General features: G+C 41.5%; 1 protein-coding gene across 8 annotated transcripts in view; it reads left to right on the top strand.

The window, feature by feature from the left end:
- The window catches only part of Pur-alpha (Purine-rich binding protein-alpha), a 41,349-nt gene that overhangs the window by 3,030 nt on the left and 19,108 nt on the right, over positions 1-19,211 (top strand). For 2 of the 8 annotated variants that reach the window (XM_076787745.1, XM_076787746.1), the window contains exons 3-7: positions 14,686-14,804; positions 14,928-15,030; positions 15,477-15,610; positions 16,476-16,703; positions 18,008-18,187. In XM_076787745.1, coding sequence (XP_076643860.1) covers positions 14,686-14,804; positions 14,928-15,030; positions 15,477-15,610; positions 16,476-16,703; positions 18,008-18,187 — 764 coding nt within the window. Of the gene's footprint in view, positions 1-2,520; positions 2,775-11,612; positions 11,763-14,685; positions 14,805-14,927; positions 15,031-15,476; positions 15,611-16,475; positions 16,704-18,007; positions 18,188-19,211 lie in introns of those variants that run through there. The other 6 variants (XM_076787743.1, XM_076787747.1, XM_076787741.1 and 3 more) reach the window with 6 other exon arrangements.

The raw sequence follows: 19,211 nt of genomic DNA, 5'->3' as shown, positions 1-19,211 counted from the left end.
TCGCGTAATTTTAACTCGAATTGGACAATATTTCGCAAAATTACATAATCAGTTTGGTCAGTATTTCACTCAACAATATTGACCCCGGATTTATCGAGCGATACGAAAGGACCAGGGTCATAAATCTCAATATAGATTGTAATGCGGAGATAAAGGCTGATCTGCACGGCAAAATATCGGTATGCGAGACATTAATTTTGAATGAAAATTTTCCTCGCGTAGCCCGACCGAAACACCACCGTGTAAACATAATACGACGAATTCGACTAATTATTTGGATACAATATGAAATGAACTCCATTTCAGAATTTACTCGTAGTCTCTACTAAATTTCACGGAAATTCGCCTTAATTCTTGGAACCAGAGATTGAAATAACTTTAGAGTGGAAACTAGGAGGTAGGAATGAGTCCTTCAACCGTGGAAACCGCCATACTTGTTAAATTTTCTTTTAAATTTCGTATCTAAGTATTGTAAAGTGCATCTTTTTACTCAACTACGTTTGGTAGGTTAGAATGAAGAAAAAGAAATGAATACCATAAGTTATTTAATCGATGTGGATATCTATAAAATTTTTATTTTGTCTTCTTTCAACAAACTTTCTCGCTAACACTGAATCTCTGACTGTCGGAATATCATAAATTATATCGCCCACCAAATTTTAACCCTATTTACGTCTTTTAACATTTAATCGATGATTCTTGCATATTCATGTGCTGAATACGAAGCTGAAAACCTTTTTCGTCATCAGCTTAAGTTTTCGAGATATTTAACTCCAAATAAAAGAAAATGTTTATTTATTAACAGATATGCTCCAATGGTTAAGGATACTTTTTTTACTCACTAAATAACAAATTAAATATATTCGAAGTCATAGATATTCTTCTTTTCGAAGTTCAAAAATTGTGTATCTTGTTAGTTTAAAGGTACCTTGAAACATATTGAAATATTTGTAATATTACTTGTAATGTACAAGTTTAGAAACCTAAAAGTCTTTCTCAGAATTGAATTTCTTAGAGATTAGGATAAAGCTGCGTTATCTGAACGTAGAGTGGCTCGCCTACAACGCGATGAAAAACTTGAAATTGGTTTGATAAATGTATCCTCTGCGGTGGTGAGTGTGAGTAAGTCCTCTTAAATTATTCCTCACACATTTACCGCCGCGTAAAATACATATGAGTCGTTCGATGCAAAAACGGTGTAAGTAAAAAAAAGTTGACTAAACAAAACAAAAAGTCAATGTAGGCAAAATGACTTGCACCAGTCTCGCATAAAACAGCTCGTACATAGTCCTTCTAAAAAAAAATGTTTAATCGCGTTACACGGCCGTATAACGTATTCTAAAACGAATCTAGGAAAGATCGTGTCGGTGGTCAGAAATAATCCGGTATCCATCTTCCTCGTGAAAAAGGCCGGGTTTCTTTCGAACGGCGAGGAGGATTTTATTTCGGTTGAAAGCAGAGAGTATCCGCCGTTCGGACTTGAACCGCGTCCCGAGCCTATTCTCGGTGCGGCTCCGGGTACGCGTTTCGTCGCGCATCAATTTCGGTGCGGATTCATCGAAAAATGGAAGTCGTCGTCAGAGCAGGAGTTGGATATGTGGCGGAGAGGCAGGGAGAGGGAGAGAGCGAGAGAGAGAGAGAGAAAGAGAACGGTCGAGGAAGAAGAGGAGTAGGGAACCGTACTAGCGCAGTCAGCTGGTCGTGTGACGTCACGCGATCATGTCGTGGAGCCTGGGTCGACAGTGGTGGGGGAGCGCAACGGTGTCACGTGGTCGGGCTGCGAAGTCACGTGGCGCTTGTGGCCCGCGGACGCAGAAGCCGGTGCTAGACGGCCGCTGATTGGCCGGGACGGTTTCACCACCATGATGTACGCATTCCATCGGCATGACGGCGGGCTCCATGAATGACCGGCACGTCATTCGTGTACGATTTCGCGTTCGACGACACATCGACGTCGACCTCGGTGTATCGTTCTCGGTTTCTTCTTCTGCCGACAACATGTCCCGTACTCGCATTCCCGGGACGTGCATCGTCGAGAGAACCTCGGACGACCCAGACCTGCACCACTAACGGACGCGTCATCGGCCGCCGATGATTCCGCTGTTGCGCCGGACGGGTTCACCCAGTTTTCGCGACACATCATCGCCGCCGCCGATTTCTCCGTACAGTGTTCTCTCTCCTCGCGATCGACCGTGGACCGGAGTGAAAGTTCCCGAGCGGATTTACTCTACAAATTCTGCTGGAATCCGTAGCCGAAGTCGCAGCCGCCGGCTTGAAGTCCGTTGCACCGTGAAGATAGCGCGAGCTCGACTGACTCACTCGTTGCACTCGCCGATCAATCGGGTTCACGGCGACGCGAGTGAAATCTGTGACTCAATTTTCTCCAGAAACGGCCGCCCGGGAGTGTCCCGTTTCGTGTCCGATCGTGACACACCGTTCGAACGGATCTCCCGACGAATCTCGATGGGATTTATTCGGATAACGGAGTGACATGTCGGATCTCTCGGTTACGGGAGTACATTGAACCTATGGTGCGCTGAAGAATCTCGCGAGAAACACGCTTGATGTGTGACCGTCTGTTCTCGCAGTGAGGGACGAATTTTTTTTTTTGGGTTTGTTTGTTTTTTGTTTTTGAAGTGGCTCGCACCGGTAGCGTTTACGTCGAAGTGACACGATGGGTGAAATAATCGAAATTTCGCAAGGGGACACGCAACAAGCGCCGACGAACGCATGGGGCGACACTATGGGAAAAATACAGCACTGGTGCCCTGAAGGTAGCTACTGCTGAATAATTCTGGTAACGTGACATTTGATAGGTGTGAACCGATATCCCCATAATCACACACGTAACTGCATATTCAGCTGTAACAAATATATTTGAACTATGAGCGAAGCTTAACAGCTGCACTGTGACAGACAAATTTCAGTGGCTTAATTGTTCGCATGTATGGTCAATTAATAATTCGAATAGAGGAAATAACAGGAATCATTCGTTTTGCAAGCATTTCGAGCAACGTCGAGTCGTTAGATGGAAATTCGAAACTGCTCGGAAAATGTAAGGTTAAGGACGCATTCCGAATATGAGAAATAGTGCGCACGCTCTAATTCGCGATTCATCGTAACGGCCAATCTGAAAACATCCCTAGGAATTTTGCGCGGACGGTCTAGGTTAGGTCGCGTGACGCAAAGACTGAAATAAGCCGCTGTTTCGATTTCTTAAACGTTGGCATTTCGAGATAGGAAAGAAAGGTTCTAGGAACTCTAGAACGCGCCGAGCGAGAACGCATCGCTGGAAATGTTTCTCCGATGATTCATTTATGGCGATAAATGTCAAAAATAAAATTACGGCGAAATCGAGCGAGAGAAGACAACGCTTTCGTCCTCGATTCTCGGCAACGATACAGAAACAATTAAAAACTCTCGCGCAATAAAATATAGAACACTGACAAGTGTGCAATAATGAATTCCAAGCGATTAGAAAGTCTTCGCGATTTCCTGTCGAGTTTTTTCAACTTTCCCGAGGATAATTTACCGACCGTGAAAAAGGAACGTACGCGGAATTCGAGGAAGTCCATTGGCGCTTTTGTGTCTCGGATATGTCATGACAAAATTGAAGTGTTATGTGTTATTGCGTCTCACGTCGAACGTGATCTCCATCTGTTGCGTACCTTAAATTGTTGTAGTTTATCTTTTGGACGTAAACTTACAGCGAAACGGGAGTTCGATCGAATATAACCTCACTTTTTTCGATGTTCCTCAATTTATGCTTGTTACGTCAATGACGTATGTTTTTATACAATCGAGTGACAGAACGATATTTTAGACGAATGTTTGGATAGTTAAAATGGAAATAATAAGCTTTCATTTAATTTCGAGATTTCTAGCGAATTTGAGCGCGCGCTTTTGTATGGGGAATTTCATTGGTCAGAAATTTGTAACTAGATCCTCCGAGCAGTTCTTGACGTTGTTCATGGACACAGACTGAATGTTTATGTTTCAGTACAGTAATATTGTATAAAATTAATACGAGGAGAATGCAGATCGTCGGCAATATTTTTTTTTCTCGTTTTGAGATATTAACTTCCTGTTAGCTATCCAGTGTCACCCCGATAACGAAATCGCGTTTCTAATTACGCGTTCGCTCAGCTAGAACGAAAAATTTGGTGTGAACATAACTTCTCTCGTCGCTGACGAAGCTAGTGATGAATCATACACTTCAATCGTGATAAATGTTCTTTTTTTTTCACTAATATTTATTTGAAATTCTTTACTTATATTCCTTTACAACAAATTGTTACTAAGGTCATGTTTCTAGTATTTCTCAATTGAATAGATTAGCCTTCTAGGAACGTTATTTTAGTAACAATATGAGTCACCAGGCAATCTGCGCTACCGACACTAGTCGTTGCAAATGATTTACATCGGGCCATTTTATATTACATTTTTATCCGTGTATTATATTACATTAAAATGATTGTTATACAAATTTTCTCTTATTTTTTTCAATTAAGTATTATTGGCTCTTTGAACTTTAAGAATAATTTAAAAATTTTAACTTTTAAATACAATAGAACGTCATACTTAGCCATACAATTATATAAGTAAAATATAAATAACGAGACGAGATCCACAGATAAATAAACAAACAAATTCTTCTGTACTTAACATCGTGAAACATTTTCCCCTTATTGTATATCAATTGTTTACAGCTGTTTGTATTTATGATGTACACAGCATAATACAAAGAGTCGGGGTCTCCTTGCGATATACGTAGGACCAGGGTAACGACCTTGAATTGCCTCGATTCTAGCCAATGTATGTATACATTGTTAAATACAGTCTTACTTACAATCAAGACTAATGGCGGGAATAATAAGCTTATTTCAGTAAGAAGTAACACTCGGGGCTTCAATGTACATGGTTCCGCTCAGACCTAAATTATTTTCCGCGTCTGGTACGTTTTAAATTATGGGAAAATAATTGGATATCGGGCCTCTGTAATTTGTTCGTCTACACAATTGAGAAATTTCTTTTTTTCGAACTTGTATCTGCACAATTTCATCAAGTAGTAACGTTGAACTTCCTGTATCTCAATCTTTCACTGGGTTTTAATTTTTCTGCTTAATTTATTAGCTGATAATTAATCTCTGGAAGAGTTTCGAAAATTACCGATTAGTATTCCCAGATTTTTTAAAATTGCCGACTAGAATTTCTAGATTTTTAAAAATTATCGATTAGGATTTCGAGATTTTTTAAAATTGCCGAGTAGAATTTCAAATTTTTTAAAATTACCTATTAGAATTTCCAGATTTCAAACAATTTATTGATTAGAATTTCCACCAGCGATGTAGCAATTAAAATTAAATTATAAGATAAAATTACCGATAAAAGTATCGGTAACGTAATCATTTCTTTTGGAATCACTGCTTACGAAAATTATGGAGGTCCCTTTCAATGTAATACAGATATTGGAGATGTTAGTACTAGGCTGCCATTAGGAGAATTGTTAAATCTAGCACTATGGACAAGCCTGAACCCTGCATGAGCTCAGCATGAGGTCTCAGGTCCTGCCACATCAATACTACCAGTCCTTGGGGGGTAAATAGTACAAATTATACGCTATAATCGTATCCACCACCTGCAGTGCTTCTCAAATTTCGATGAATCACACCGTGTTACATTTATTGTTAGCGGAATAAATTTATTGTTCCGTATTGTTCCCTCTAGAAAGGACCTGTAAACGGTACTCCATCTGTCATTGCTTTCGCGAACAATATAATTGAAATGTACCTGATGTAGCCTCTGCACAATGTGCAACCCTCGTGTAAAGGGTCGTGATTGCCGGTAGCCTGGTCTCGCGTGACCCATACCAACGACCAATCGTAGACAAAAAGGTTCACACATTACGGGACCGCGGATTTTATAGCAGACATGGTTTTTCCCAATTCAGGTAAAACAAAATTAAGATAATTTTAACAATAATCATTTTCAATGATGTTGAAATGATGAAAGAAATAAATGTATAGCTGCCTCCTTTCTCTTGCGATTTATGCAGAAAATTGTTGTTTTGCGTGAAAATCAACAGTCTATATATTAAGGGCACCCATAAGTAATCAATTATTTGCAAAGAATTTGTTTTGCCTTTAGTTCTGTACCGATCGTTGAAGAGGAAACACGTATTCATTTACAGTTTTCGGTAAAGCAGCCTGTGTTCAAAATATTCTAAAAAGTATAATTTTTTATTACAAACCTGTAACAACATTGCATACTTTTTCATTTTCATGCGGGATTTAATGCAACGGTAACAACCAAGAAAATTTGCGATGTTCATGGAGATGTATTGAAGGTCAACAAGTGTCAACGTTGGTTCAGAAGGTTTGCTGCTGGAGATTATGATCTCTCTGACAGGCCTCCAAGTGGACGACCAGTTGAATTTGATAATGACACCCTAAAATCTCTAGTGGAAGCTGATCCAAAATTAAGTGTACAAGAATTATCGAGAAGCCTTGAGTCCACATGGTCAACTATACAAAGGTACCTACACGAAATGGGAAAGGCATATAGGCAAGGAATATGGGTACCGCATCAATTATCCGAGACCAACAAGAATATTCGTCGATCCATTTGCACTTCATTGCTATCCAGATTTCGTAGAGATCCATTTCTTAGCAGAATCGTTACCGGAGATGAAAAATGGATTCTTTATGATAACACAAAGCGTTCCAAGCAATGGCTTCCTGCAAATCAAACCGCAATATCAACCCCTAAACCTAGCTTATCACTTAGAAAGGTGTTACTGTGCATTTGGTGGGACTGTCGTGGCATAATTAACTTTGAGTTGTTGAAACCTGGAGAAACAGTCACTGCTGAGTTGTATTGTCAGTAATTATAACGGCTGTATTCAAAACTATTGAAAAAGAGGGCATCTTTAGTCCACAGAAAAGGTGTAATACTGCAAATTGACAATGGCCGGCCCCATACAGCGAAACTCACTCAGGAAAAAATCAAAGAATTGCAATGGGAAGTTTTACCGCACCTCTGACTATCATCTTTTAGATCTCTGGAGCATTATTTAAGAAATAAAACATTCACTTCTGTAGAACATGTAAGGAGGCACCTTGAGTCATATTTTGCTTCAGGAACCCTGGATTTCTATAAGAGGGGGATTGAAAATTTGCAGGAAAGATGGCAAACTGTCCTTGATAATGATGGAAATTATACAATAAATTAAGAAATAAAAACCTGAATTTACTACAAAGTTTGTTTTAGATTTCAAAATAATTGATTACTTATGGGTCCCCCTAATATTACTAATTTGCTCGAATTGTAGTCCATTGGTGAAAAATATAATTGGACATATTTCCTGGAGATTCTATTGCACAGACAGCTTTCGAAGAATAGAAAATAAAGGAGCTTGTCGATTACGACGCGGCGATCGCACGAGGCAGAAAAGCAACCGGGTCGTCGTTGCAGCTTGCCCGTCGGTGGAAATCATGCGTGCCTCCTTGCAACGTGCAATTTGCGAATAATTTGAGGTGATCAGGTTGGATGAATCATTCGGTATGATGAAGCGGGGCGTGATAAGTAGGCTGTGAACAGGCTGCGCAGGAGTGCGAGGAGGCATCCAGATTGGCCGGCATTGTTAGAAAACGTGTCTGCCTCCTCCTCTAACGGTACAAAAAACTCAACGAGCCCGTGTCGATCATGAATCATGCATAAGCGGGGATGCGCGTTCGTAGCGCACGACTTGTGTCGGTGTTCGATCATCGGCGATGCGCAACCGTGGCCAATTGGCAGGAAGAGAGCTGGGTATCGAAATCAATTAAAAATCAAAACTCGCAACGAGCGAATAAGAGCGTTTAATTAATAAGTTCATTACTCTGATCATTATAGAATTGATTTAACATCCTTTAATATATTCGTGTTTATTTATAGTCATGCAGCTTCGCATTATAAAATTTTAAAATACAGGGAAATGAGTATAAAGGGTATTAGTGAGATTTTTATTTTATTGTTGGTGAAAGCAATCTTCTGGCTTGTGTAAGATAACTGTCCTGTTTTTCATTTTGATAATGTAATTTCTAAAGAAAAAACTGCTGAACTGAAGAGTGCAATTTGTTATGTAACCAAGAGGGGATGAATTTTTAACTCTTGTGCATTGTTGAAGAAATTTGGACGTTTGTATTCTGAGAATTGTATTAGACCACAATTAGTATTTAATTCTGGAAGAAGAGCTATGACAAGGGACCCAGAACTGTGGGCGTACCAATTTCTGTGCCTATATTATACTTCTTTTTAAAGCATAATGAATACTAAAAAACAGATATTAAATTTTTCATTCAAATTAGTTAGTACGTATGTTATATATATCTCTTTTTTTTTAGTATTCATTATGCTATAAAAATAGATATAATCAATATGGGCACAGTAATTGGTACCCCCACAGTAATTGAGTCCATTACCCTTGGGTCCTAACCTTGAAATCAACGATTTGCTTCTGGTTAGAAGATGCATTGAGAATGTACGATAAAACATTTTCATAGAACAAGTATGACACTGCATCGATTCACGCACCCAATAAAGTTTTCCTTCGAATAGAAAATCAAGCGTATTCAGTTCAAGAGTATGTCAAAGTAGGGAAACTCCGAAGGTGGAGAAGTTCTACAAGAACGTGTCCATAAATTCTTCAAGAAGGAAGATTGAGAATACAATTCATTCATGATCTACGTTAAATGTCGGACTTTTTTATTTTACAATTGTTGAAATTACAAAGACGCACGAAGGAAAGGCCTGCATAAATTTCATTATTCTGGTACATGTTCCGATACCGTAAATTGATAAATATAAAATGAATTATATTAAATTTACGTAAACCGAAAACAACTCGTCAACAATTCCTTAAAGGGTGAAGCAATAGTAACCCTATGAAGACGTGGGTTACATACAGTTTTCGCTGTCAAAGGGTCAACCTACTTTAAATGACGAGTTGTAATATGTTTAATTTACAATTACCGAGATTGTAAAGATGCATCCATGAGAAATTCTTCAACAAATTTATTTCTTTGGGTGTATACTATAAAAAGGAATAGCTAAAAATTTCGATAGATAAATTCTCGTTATTTTTATAAAATAATGTAGAATACAGTGATCTCTCTATATATGTCGCCAAGACCTGGATGATAAACGTCGCGGAATTATCCCCAGTACCGCGGGGTATAGAGGCCTCCTGGACGATACACGGCGCTGGCAAGATCTGTGCTGTTGACATATATCGAGAATTCGCTGTATCTCTAGAATATACATCTCCTGGACGATATATGTCGCTGGCAAGGCCCGTGTTGTTGACATATACAGTGAATTCTCATTGCGAGTCAGTGCCAACCTTACAATTTGGAGTCAGTGGAACTACTCACACCGGCTGTGAGGAGCCGAAGCTCGAGAGCCGTTTCTCAAGCTACGTGCAACATTGTGTCGGAGCAAGACATTTCTCAGTCTTCTTGTCACTATCGCTTAGTAGTCATAGGCTTTTATGACCTGTAGACGGATATGACTCTTAGGTTTCCGGCGTGCCCTGTGTATTTCAAATGCGACGCTCGGCGACAACCTCAGATTTCCTCTAAGAGTCAGTCACCAGAACGGTGCAACTGACTCGTAACGAGAATTCACTGTAGTCATTTCTAGTGGTCCGTAAATCTAGTGTTAAACACGCTTTTCGCAATCGGAGGGCCAACCTGCATAAACCGAGAAGATCGCCCGAGAATTTTCGAATTCCTCGTCAACCATTCCCCGAAGGGTCGGTAGCATTAGTAGCCCTATGGAGACGTGTATTGAGCACTTTTCGCAATCGAAGGGCAAACCTGCATAAACCGAGAAGATCGCTCGAGAATTTTCGAATTCCTCGTCAACCATTCCCCGAAGGGTTGGTAGCATCAGTAGACCTATGGAGACGTGTATACTTTTCTCAATCGAAGGGTCGACCTACATAAACCTCGAGCCCAAGTTCCAGGTTTCCCGTCGGACACCCTACCGTACCAATTCCTGAACGGCAAAACGCATCGATCAAAGGGTTGACCAAGGGACTAAGGATCTGCCCGTTGTGTTAACCAGTTTCCCGGCGCTGACGCCCTCGAGCCTCGCCGATTCCGCGGGTGTATCGTCGGCGCAGGAGGGCAGGAGCTGTTCGGCCGATCCAATGGAGAGAATCGGTTGCTCCCTTTGACCGAGGGGCGGTCGAGGGGGGTGCCGGGGCGCGTCGACGCAGCGGAGTCTCGTCGAAGGCGGAGGCAGAAGCAGAGCCGTGCTCGGACGCGGCCGTTCATGGAAACGTTCTCCGTCTCGTGGGGGCGGTTCGGCAGACGGGTAAAAGCGGAAATATGCAGTTCGCATTGAGGCAGGTCGGTGCAGCGCCACGAGTCGCGCTCTAGGCGCAGAGATCGATGCACCCGCCGCCCCCTTCGTGGCTCGTCGACGTCCACGTCGAGTCCGTCTCGTAAATCCGCGAGCACCGGTATGTGTCCAGGGATCAGGACCAGGACCAGGACCTCGAGGAGTACGCGCCGGCAGGAATCGGCCTGTACGATGCCCGGGCTCTGTTAGGCTCGGCCCGCGGGTCGACGATGGGCGAGACACGGCCCGGTTCCATAAGAAGAGAGTCCTGGGAAGTGATACGAGGGACGCCTGGGGATGCTGTGGAGGCCACGTAGGACGCCGTGTGGTGTTCGTGACGTTGGCGGCCGGGTGACTTCGGAAGTGGGACTGGAAGAACCGCTGCGCGAGAACGTCGGGAATCGTCGCCGGTGGATCGGCGAAACGGGAGCGCGATAGAAGCACCGTAAAGTCCAGAATCTAGTTCATTGGTCGCGGAAAGAGCGACTGGACCTCGTGGTGTGACGTAAGGGGCCTGGACGCGCGGACATACGGGACTGAATCACTCCGATAAGCCATGTTGAAACCTCTTAACTTAATCCACGACCCGTGGTCGTCGCTGCCGTCATGTTCTTCTGTATAAATGGTGACCTAGAAGAGCTAGGAGAGAGAGAGAGAGAGAGAGAGAGAGGGAGGGGGGAGATCAGAGAGAATGCAGGACAGTGAGCCAGGTTGCACCGGGAGAAATAGAGAGGCTGAAGGCTAAAGAGGACGATGGTTAGGTGTCCGGGGACGCTGGAGATCGGGGGAAAATCGGTATTGGGAGTAGTTAGACGAGGCCCGACGAGGACCGGGATGGCGAGGAAAGGGTGACGAACAACCATGCGAAGTCGTTCGACCGAGCTCGAGGAATCGAATATCGTTTGCGCCGGTGCCTGGTGCCGGGAGATTAAAGAGACTGTTACGAGGAAAGGGGTAGGCGAGGTGGCCGGAGGAGAGGAGCACGTCGAAAGGGCGAGGGGAGGGGAGGTGTGTGCCGCGAGGTATTGACGGGACGCGAAGCGGAGGACCTTTCTTCATGGAGTGTTCTCGACCCTGTCCCAATTTCCAGCTGATGGCTGCTTGAAACAGGGCGACGATGCAACGACGACTCTGCCACGGAACGACAACAACCCCCGCGAGAGCCGGACGTGTTCTCGGAAAGGGCATAGTTGGGAAATAGTCGGTTGATATCCGGAGACAAATAGATTGTAAATGGGACCCGGGGGTGGAGAGCAGGGGTGCTCGAAGAATGTACAGGTGCATGAACTTTCGTAGCATAGACAGAATGTTCAAGAGCAGGATCTTCCAGGGCGACCTGAGCCCTGTCGCGATCCCAGGCAGCCTGCAACAGTCCAGTACGTAACAATCGGAGAAAAACCCCCTTTGCGTCGCGGTTAGATCGATCGTTCGACGCGCCGCTCGCGCAGGGGATCGATCCTTCAGGTTCTCTGACTTACGAGCGAACCGGGACGAGCTTTCGGGCACCCTACACCCCGCCCTTTTGACTAATCGAAGGGATCGGGCGATTTTCCTTTTACCGAGTCCTCGAGTAGATTCTTTCATGTGTCAGACCGGGAAGTCAGTTCTCGGTGGGGGGTTAGGATGCTTTTCAAGGGTGCACGGAGGGTTGCCGGTTCTTCTGTTGAACGAATGAACCACGACTACAGAATTATTATAATAAATTCTAAATTATCCTTAACACTATTTCCACCGCGGTTTTATTTATACCTATTTTTATTTGTTTCTTTTTAAATGTAGAATCATCCCCTTTTCGGTTGTACCACCAGTTACCGATCATCCTGTGCATTCAAAGAAATGGTTTTATCGAATAATTGCATCTTTGCAGTCTCGAGAAATTTTTATTAAAAATTTTGAAGGGTTTCTTTCGTCTCCTTGGAAATGGTGTTAATTTTTTGAAGAGACGTAGCCGGATAAGAGGAGTCAAAAATACAAGCATAGAGAATATGTATTTTACTTAAAAATCTGCAGTCTATTCTGATTTAATCTTCGAGTGTTGGGTCCATTCTGACCCGGGACTGCAAGCTACCTAATTTCCAATTTTCTAACAACAAACTGAAATTATTAATTATGCATATTGGGTCTAACGAGAGAAAAACATGTAAAATCAAATTGGCATGTATTATATGAAAAATTTTACGTACCATGGAATTTGAATAGATGCGAACATGGCTACCTCAAAAATTGCCAAAAACATTAATCTCACAATAGTGAATAACCACTAACCTATTTATAAAAAATTCCTTTATGAATCACAATATTATAATTTATTATACTTATTATTAGGACAAAAATGAATAGGTGAGAAATGAGACTGTAAAGATACTAGAATAATAGAATAAAATTGATGACTTGCTGTTTGTGTTAAAATTAGTGTGAAAACTAGTCACAGACGAAGTAAAGGTGATCAACAAATTATGTAAAAATTCGTAGTACCATATAAAATCGAGCCACGCAGCTAACTGGTTAATTAAATAAGCAAAAGGGGGAATGCATTTTCCTTCAGTTTCTGTTTCTCAAAATTGTCTTAAAAAATTTTAATTTTCCATTGGTCACAGACGAAGTCAAGGTGATCAATAAATTATGTAAAAATTCGTAGTACCATATAAAATCGAGCCACGCAGCTAACTGGTTAATTAAATAAGCAAAAGGGGGAATGCATTTTCCTTCCGTTTCTGTTTCTCAAAATTGTCTTAAAAAATTTTAATTTTCCATTGGTCACAGACGAAGTAAAGGTGATCAATAAATTATGTAAAAATTCGCAGTACCATATAAAATCGAGCCACACAGCTAACTGGTTAATTAAATAAGCAAAAGATGGATTACATTTTCCTTCAGTTTCTGTTTCTCAAAATTGTCTTAAAAACTCCGAAGTGTACGTATCGCCCAAAGAAACAGTCGCGCGAACGTGACAGCGGCCATCCCCGGAGGGCGCATCATCCCATCTTCAACTTCGATCCGCGAAAATTCCCCTAATCGCGCCGACTTGATCGAACGTGTGTCCGGGTGTAGACAAAAAGATGAAGATGTTCGGGAAGGATAAGACGGGTGTCCGATAACGCGGCGAAGTAGGTGGTGGTGTATCTACCGGGTAGTGGGGTACCAAACAGGTCATCGACCCCCGGTGCAGCTGTTATTGATCGGTGGGAGGACTAGCAACATCACTCCGCCGTTTTACCGAACGCCGGCCCTTGTCCTGTCCCTTCAAGGATCGAACGGTTCTCTCCTGCGCGAACAAAAAAAGAATCTCGTCGAGTCCGATGATTCCCACCACCCTCCTACCCCTTTCCCTCCCCCCTACCGTCGCATTCACCTTGCCCTGGCCTAATCATTGAATTTCGCCCCAGCTTCGACCCAGAAACGGCAGCCTCGGGGAATCCGGTAAAGAGCGCCGAGCGCAGGATGACCCAATAAAGACTGGGTGACCTCTTTCCGGGACTCCTCCACCCCCGCAACCCTCGCCACTCCCTCTATCGCCGCCATGAAACTACCATGACGATTGCTATAACCGTCCGGACAACTCGTACAACTTTATTCTTCTTTTTTTCTTGTCCCACCGTGATTTATGCGCTCTCCTCGATCCCCCGGATTTATCAAATGACCCGAATTCCTCGAAGCCTGGCTATTCATGCCGCCATCAATATTGGAGTTTCAGATTTTTGTCTAGATATTAATAGACCTTCTGGAACTTATTGCGGGATCGTTGATTAATCTGGAGGCTTCTTAATTCTGGGGAAGGGGGCGGGGGGTTGAGTACCTGGAGAATTTTAGTTTCAGAGAAAATTATTGAATTTTGGAAATTGAAAATTTTGTATTAATCTGCGAGGTTTTTAATTTGAGGGTATTGAGTGACCAAGAGAATTTTAGTGTGAGAAAATTGCTGAATTTTGGAGATTGAGAATTTTACACACGAATAAACATGCTTTGGGAATTAATTGATCGTTGATTGGTTCAGAGGGTTTTCAAGTGACGAGTTTTGTTGCGAGAGAAAATTGTTGAATTCGAGCCGCTAGGTTCCTAATTTAAAAATTGCAAAGTGGAGGTTGTAAAATGTTCTCACGTTTAATTTATGTAAAGCGACTGTACCCGCGGATCATTATGTCTTATTTAATTATAACACATTGTGTCGTGTCTTAACGAACCTTTCCCACGAAATGTTGTGTTATTTATAATTTATGTGATATTTGTATATGTTAATTATTTGACTTCAGTGTGGTATGCTCGAGGGATTGTACTAATTTCGTTTGTGAAATGTTACAGGCCAGCAGGGTCAGCAGGGTGAACAGGAATTGGCGTCGAAAATGCTGCACATTCAGAGCAAAAGATTCTATATCGATGTAAAGCAGAACAGACGTGGGAGGTTTATCAAAGTAGCCGAGGTATTTTTGAACGTTTCTTTTTTCTTTCAAGGGTTCTCGAAGAGCGCTATATTATGTCGCCAGAGTGTAGTATTCGTTCGAGTGAATTGTGGAGGAGGACTAATATTTTTGTATCTCTTTCAGATTGCTGTGGACGGAAGGAGAAGCCAAATTTACCTGGCGCTCAGTACAGCGTCCGAATTTCGGAACTATCTTTCGTCGTTTAGTGACTTTTATGCCTCCCTAGGTAAACTTCAATTATCAGTCCACGTTGCGCTTGAATTTTGCTGGCATAGCCGACTACTCGGTCATTGATTATTGCTTGATAATAGAAATTAAATTTCTTTGTCATTTATGTTTTACTGTAAACGAAAATTCACGCAATGCTATCTTCAATATGTTGTTTCTCCACGTACAGAAAGAATGCACAATTGCATCGATGGAGGTTGAAATAAAATTAGGTATCTGAAAGAAGAAGGGAAGTAGGATCTTAATGATCAGTATTGTAACTCAAAGCGATATAACAAACCTGTAGACTGTGATAGTATTTCTTGATCAAAACGCTTTATAACATTTGCGTTTTAAAATCGCACATTTCGTATGCAACAACCTGATCGTATGACCGTAGAAATATGCAGCAAATATTCAGACGCTAAGATATTCCATTCGGGATTTAAAACGTTGTACGTTCAGGTCCACAGAACACGGAGAACGTACCAGATGATGGGAAGTTAAAGTCGGAAGTGATGACAAAGGATAACAGGCGGTATTACTTGGACCTTAAAGAAAATGCTCGTGGCCGTTTCTTGCGGGTGAGTTGCTTCACAGTAGGTGTTTCCTTTTTTACTATCTTTTTAATACTTAGAATATTGTTGCTCGATCTCAATTCTACGAAGACAAAAATTCCAGTGACATTCCAACCGCAGGAAACAGAGGATATTAATAAATTTGTAGACACCAAGTTTTGTAACGCATATGAGATGCTCCGTTTAAATTCGTCAGCGGAATTTGATCATTATCTTATGTTCTTAAAAATTTGATTCTGAGAGACACGTATGTGCTGGTAATTGTGAAAGTAAGACTTCTTTCTTCGAGATATTTAAACTTTTGTGTGTCTGACTTGGTAACAAAATATTTCACCATGATAGCTATAATTTTTCACTTTATTATATAAGTATTAGATAAATCAATATACGTAACACATAATAATCAAAAAGATCTGCTTGGAATTTTAACTTGTGCTTTTATAATCACCAACGCATACGTAAGATGTTAATTCGAATAGTACGCACCTATACTGTTAATAATAACAGTGCTATAAAAATTTGAATGGTCTGACGTAGAGTTGAGATTGAGTATGCTATTTTACATAAGTGAATCTGTGGGGGTTCCGTTATTTATACAAAAATATCAGCATTAAGAAGTACACATCTTCTGACTTCTTCTTCCAAGAAATTATGAATAACAAAGAAGCTTTAGTCGCTGCAATCGTAAAATAAATCGTGGTATAATAATTCGTCATTTGTATGCAGGGTTAGTTTAGTTCTCTAGGGGTAAAGAAGAGAATTTGTAAATCGATTAGTATGAAGCATTTACATGGGAAAGTCAGCATCATCCTTGCACGGGCTATCACAGAGTCACTGTTAGTAAACCATATGAATCGTTAGTACAGGGTAATTGGTTGTTCCACAGGTATCGCAGACGATCACACGAGGAGGACAAAGGACGCAGATCGCGATACCAGCACAGGGTATGATCGAATTCCGTGACTCGTTGACGGACCTCCTCGAAGAGTATGGTACGGATGATGGTGGTTTCAAGATTGACTTACCAGATGGACGATATATGCGCGTGGATAGTAAAAATTTCTATTTTGATATCGGCCAGAATAACCGTGGTATCTACATGAGAATTTCCGAGGTATCTATGCATACATATCGGACTAAAGATACACTCACAGGTGTGACACCCGAGCAACGCTTCAAGGGTGGATTCAGAGCAATGCCCCATTTTCGAGTTACAGCCGCCATTCGTCTAGAGCATAAAGTGTACGCCTACGCGTAATCTTTGCCGGCCATAAGAATTTTAGTGATTGATGCTGCATCATGAAACTGATACCACTTTAGAAGTAGTTGTTAATGTCATACATGATATACGTCCCTCGAAATCAGTGCGGATGAATATGGTCACTGATGTTTCGAATTATACAAACCGGTGTACGATTCCAACTGTTAAATTTGAAATTTATTGTAACGCTTCTGCTCTGAAATATTTTCCAAAAGTTGGAAACTGATATATTGTTCTGACTCCTCTTGTGAAGTAACTTTACGTTTATTGCTCAATTAGAAAATGACTGACACACATTCAAAATCTTCCAAATCTTTTTAGGACTCCATACATTGCTTAGCATAGCAAGAATAACATCTATTACGACTAGAACGAATATTTCCATAATTCTGTCTATGCTATGCAATTTACATTTAAATTGTTTGCCTGCAAAATGGTACCCGTTAGGTCAATGCATATGAAATTACTCGACTCTGCATATGAGATATTTCTGAAATATTGTATTCGATTGGAGTAATCTCCGTCAACGCCTGTGCAGTCTTTAATGAGGAATTTTAATAATTAACGTCCTTTGATGGAACAAACGAATTCCTGAAAATCGCGCCCTTTGTGCTTTCATCGTTTTTAATATAGAATACCAGCAGCCTATTGAAAACAGGTCTGGTGACTATGGAGAATGGGGTAGAAAAAAAGAGCATTGTCGTGAGTTAAAAACGCACCCTTATCCTTTACTAAAGCCGAGTGTATATTTTTAACTTTTCATACATTATCGGTGTTTCTGTAGAGAATTATAACTTTTTCTCTCTTTTGACCCTCAAGTGTACTATTAATTGATTATTGTACGTATTATTAGTACTATTACAAGAAGTCTGAAATCCTCTAACATTATTTCTGTATTTAGTTTGTGCACACGAAGGACAATTTCATATGCATCGATGCATTATCAATGAACATTGATAGGGAACTTTGGTAACTCGAAAATTGTCATTTTCGTTAAAATAATAATAAAAAAAAAAGAAATCGTTGTTCTCGGAGGTTCGAAAGTTCGGAATGGAGTTACCGAAGGTTCCCTTGTCGGTTCCACATAGTTTATTTTAGTTTTTGAAACGGTAGGGGTTGCAGGAGGCTGAATAATATCGAGATCGGTGTTTTTGCAGGTGAAGACGCACTTTAGAACAGCAATCACCGTGCCGGAGAAATCCTGGGCGAATTTCCGTGATATATTTGCAGATTATTGTGAAAGAATGAGGGAACGAGGTGTCGGCAACAATGTTGGTATGAACAGCGGCGGCGGAGGGAACGCCTTGCCCGAGGGGAGGGGCTCGGTGGTGACACAGGTACCATCACCATCGACCTCACAACAGCCTAACCCCAATCCAAATTTAGACTCTCCCTTAATGAAGTGAAAAAGGCTTTAATTTAAACTCGAACATTTGGAATTATAACCGTAACTCGTTTTCAAGTCATTAAGCGAACTAAAGGAACTTGTCAGAGTCTATGCCATCGTCATCGCCATTTTCATCGACATCGACATCGACATCATCGTCATCGTCATTCTCACCGTCACCATCACCGTCACCGTCACCCGTCATCGTTATCGCCACCGTCACTATCACCGTCACTCGTCGTCAACTAAACAAACAAACAAAAAAAAAATGGTAACACCAAATCTCGTCTTGGAATGGTTATATATATATAATATATATCTATTATAAAAATACATATATATCTATATATGTATATATATATAGATACATGTATCGCGAAGGATCACACAACCACCGTCAGCCAATTCGTCGATGCTTATGATAGAGAGATCATCGTAATCACGCAGATTCGCTGAGGGGGGGTGCGCGACCTTGATCACCGTGTCTGTCGAATGATCTATATATCGGCCACGCACGTCGAGGTGTTAACAAAAAAAAACGATGAAGGATAGTGGAAGGAGGAGGATAGATGATGATGCGCGTTCACGCGCGCCTGCGTGCGTGCGTGCATGCGTGTGTATGTCTGTATGTGAGTGCGCGAAAAAAAGTTTCGAGTCTGCCGCTCGTGCGATTACACAGAGAGAAAAAGAGAGAGAGGGAGAGGAAAAAAAATAGAGAAAATACGCAACGACGGGGATCGAGGATATAGAGCTCTAATCGCGCGATGTCCTTAGATGAATACAAGTTGCCATCGATTAACGTTATGGGTACTACCGTTCATTTCCTGGCTGTATAATGCATTTCCGTGTGGCTGCGCGTCGAGATTCAGTTTGGTCCATTCTGTATTCAACGTTTTCCGTACGCTTTTTCATGAAAAATATACAACTCTCTTTTTGGAGAGCGAGAGAGAGAGAGAGAGACACAGAAAATTTGT

This window comes from Halictus rubicundus, chromosome 5, assembly GCF_050948215.1.
Source record: "Halictus rubicundus isolate RS-2024b chromosome 5, iyHalRubi1_principal, whole genome shotgun sequence".
Classification (NCBI taxonomy): domain Eukaryota; kingdom Metazoa; phylum Arthropoda; class Insecta; order Hymenoptera; family Halictidae; genus Halictus; species Halictus rubicundus.
The sequence above is the reverse complement of the archived record's forward strand: the minus strand, read 5'-3'. Positions and strand labels throughout refer to the sequence as shown.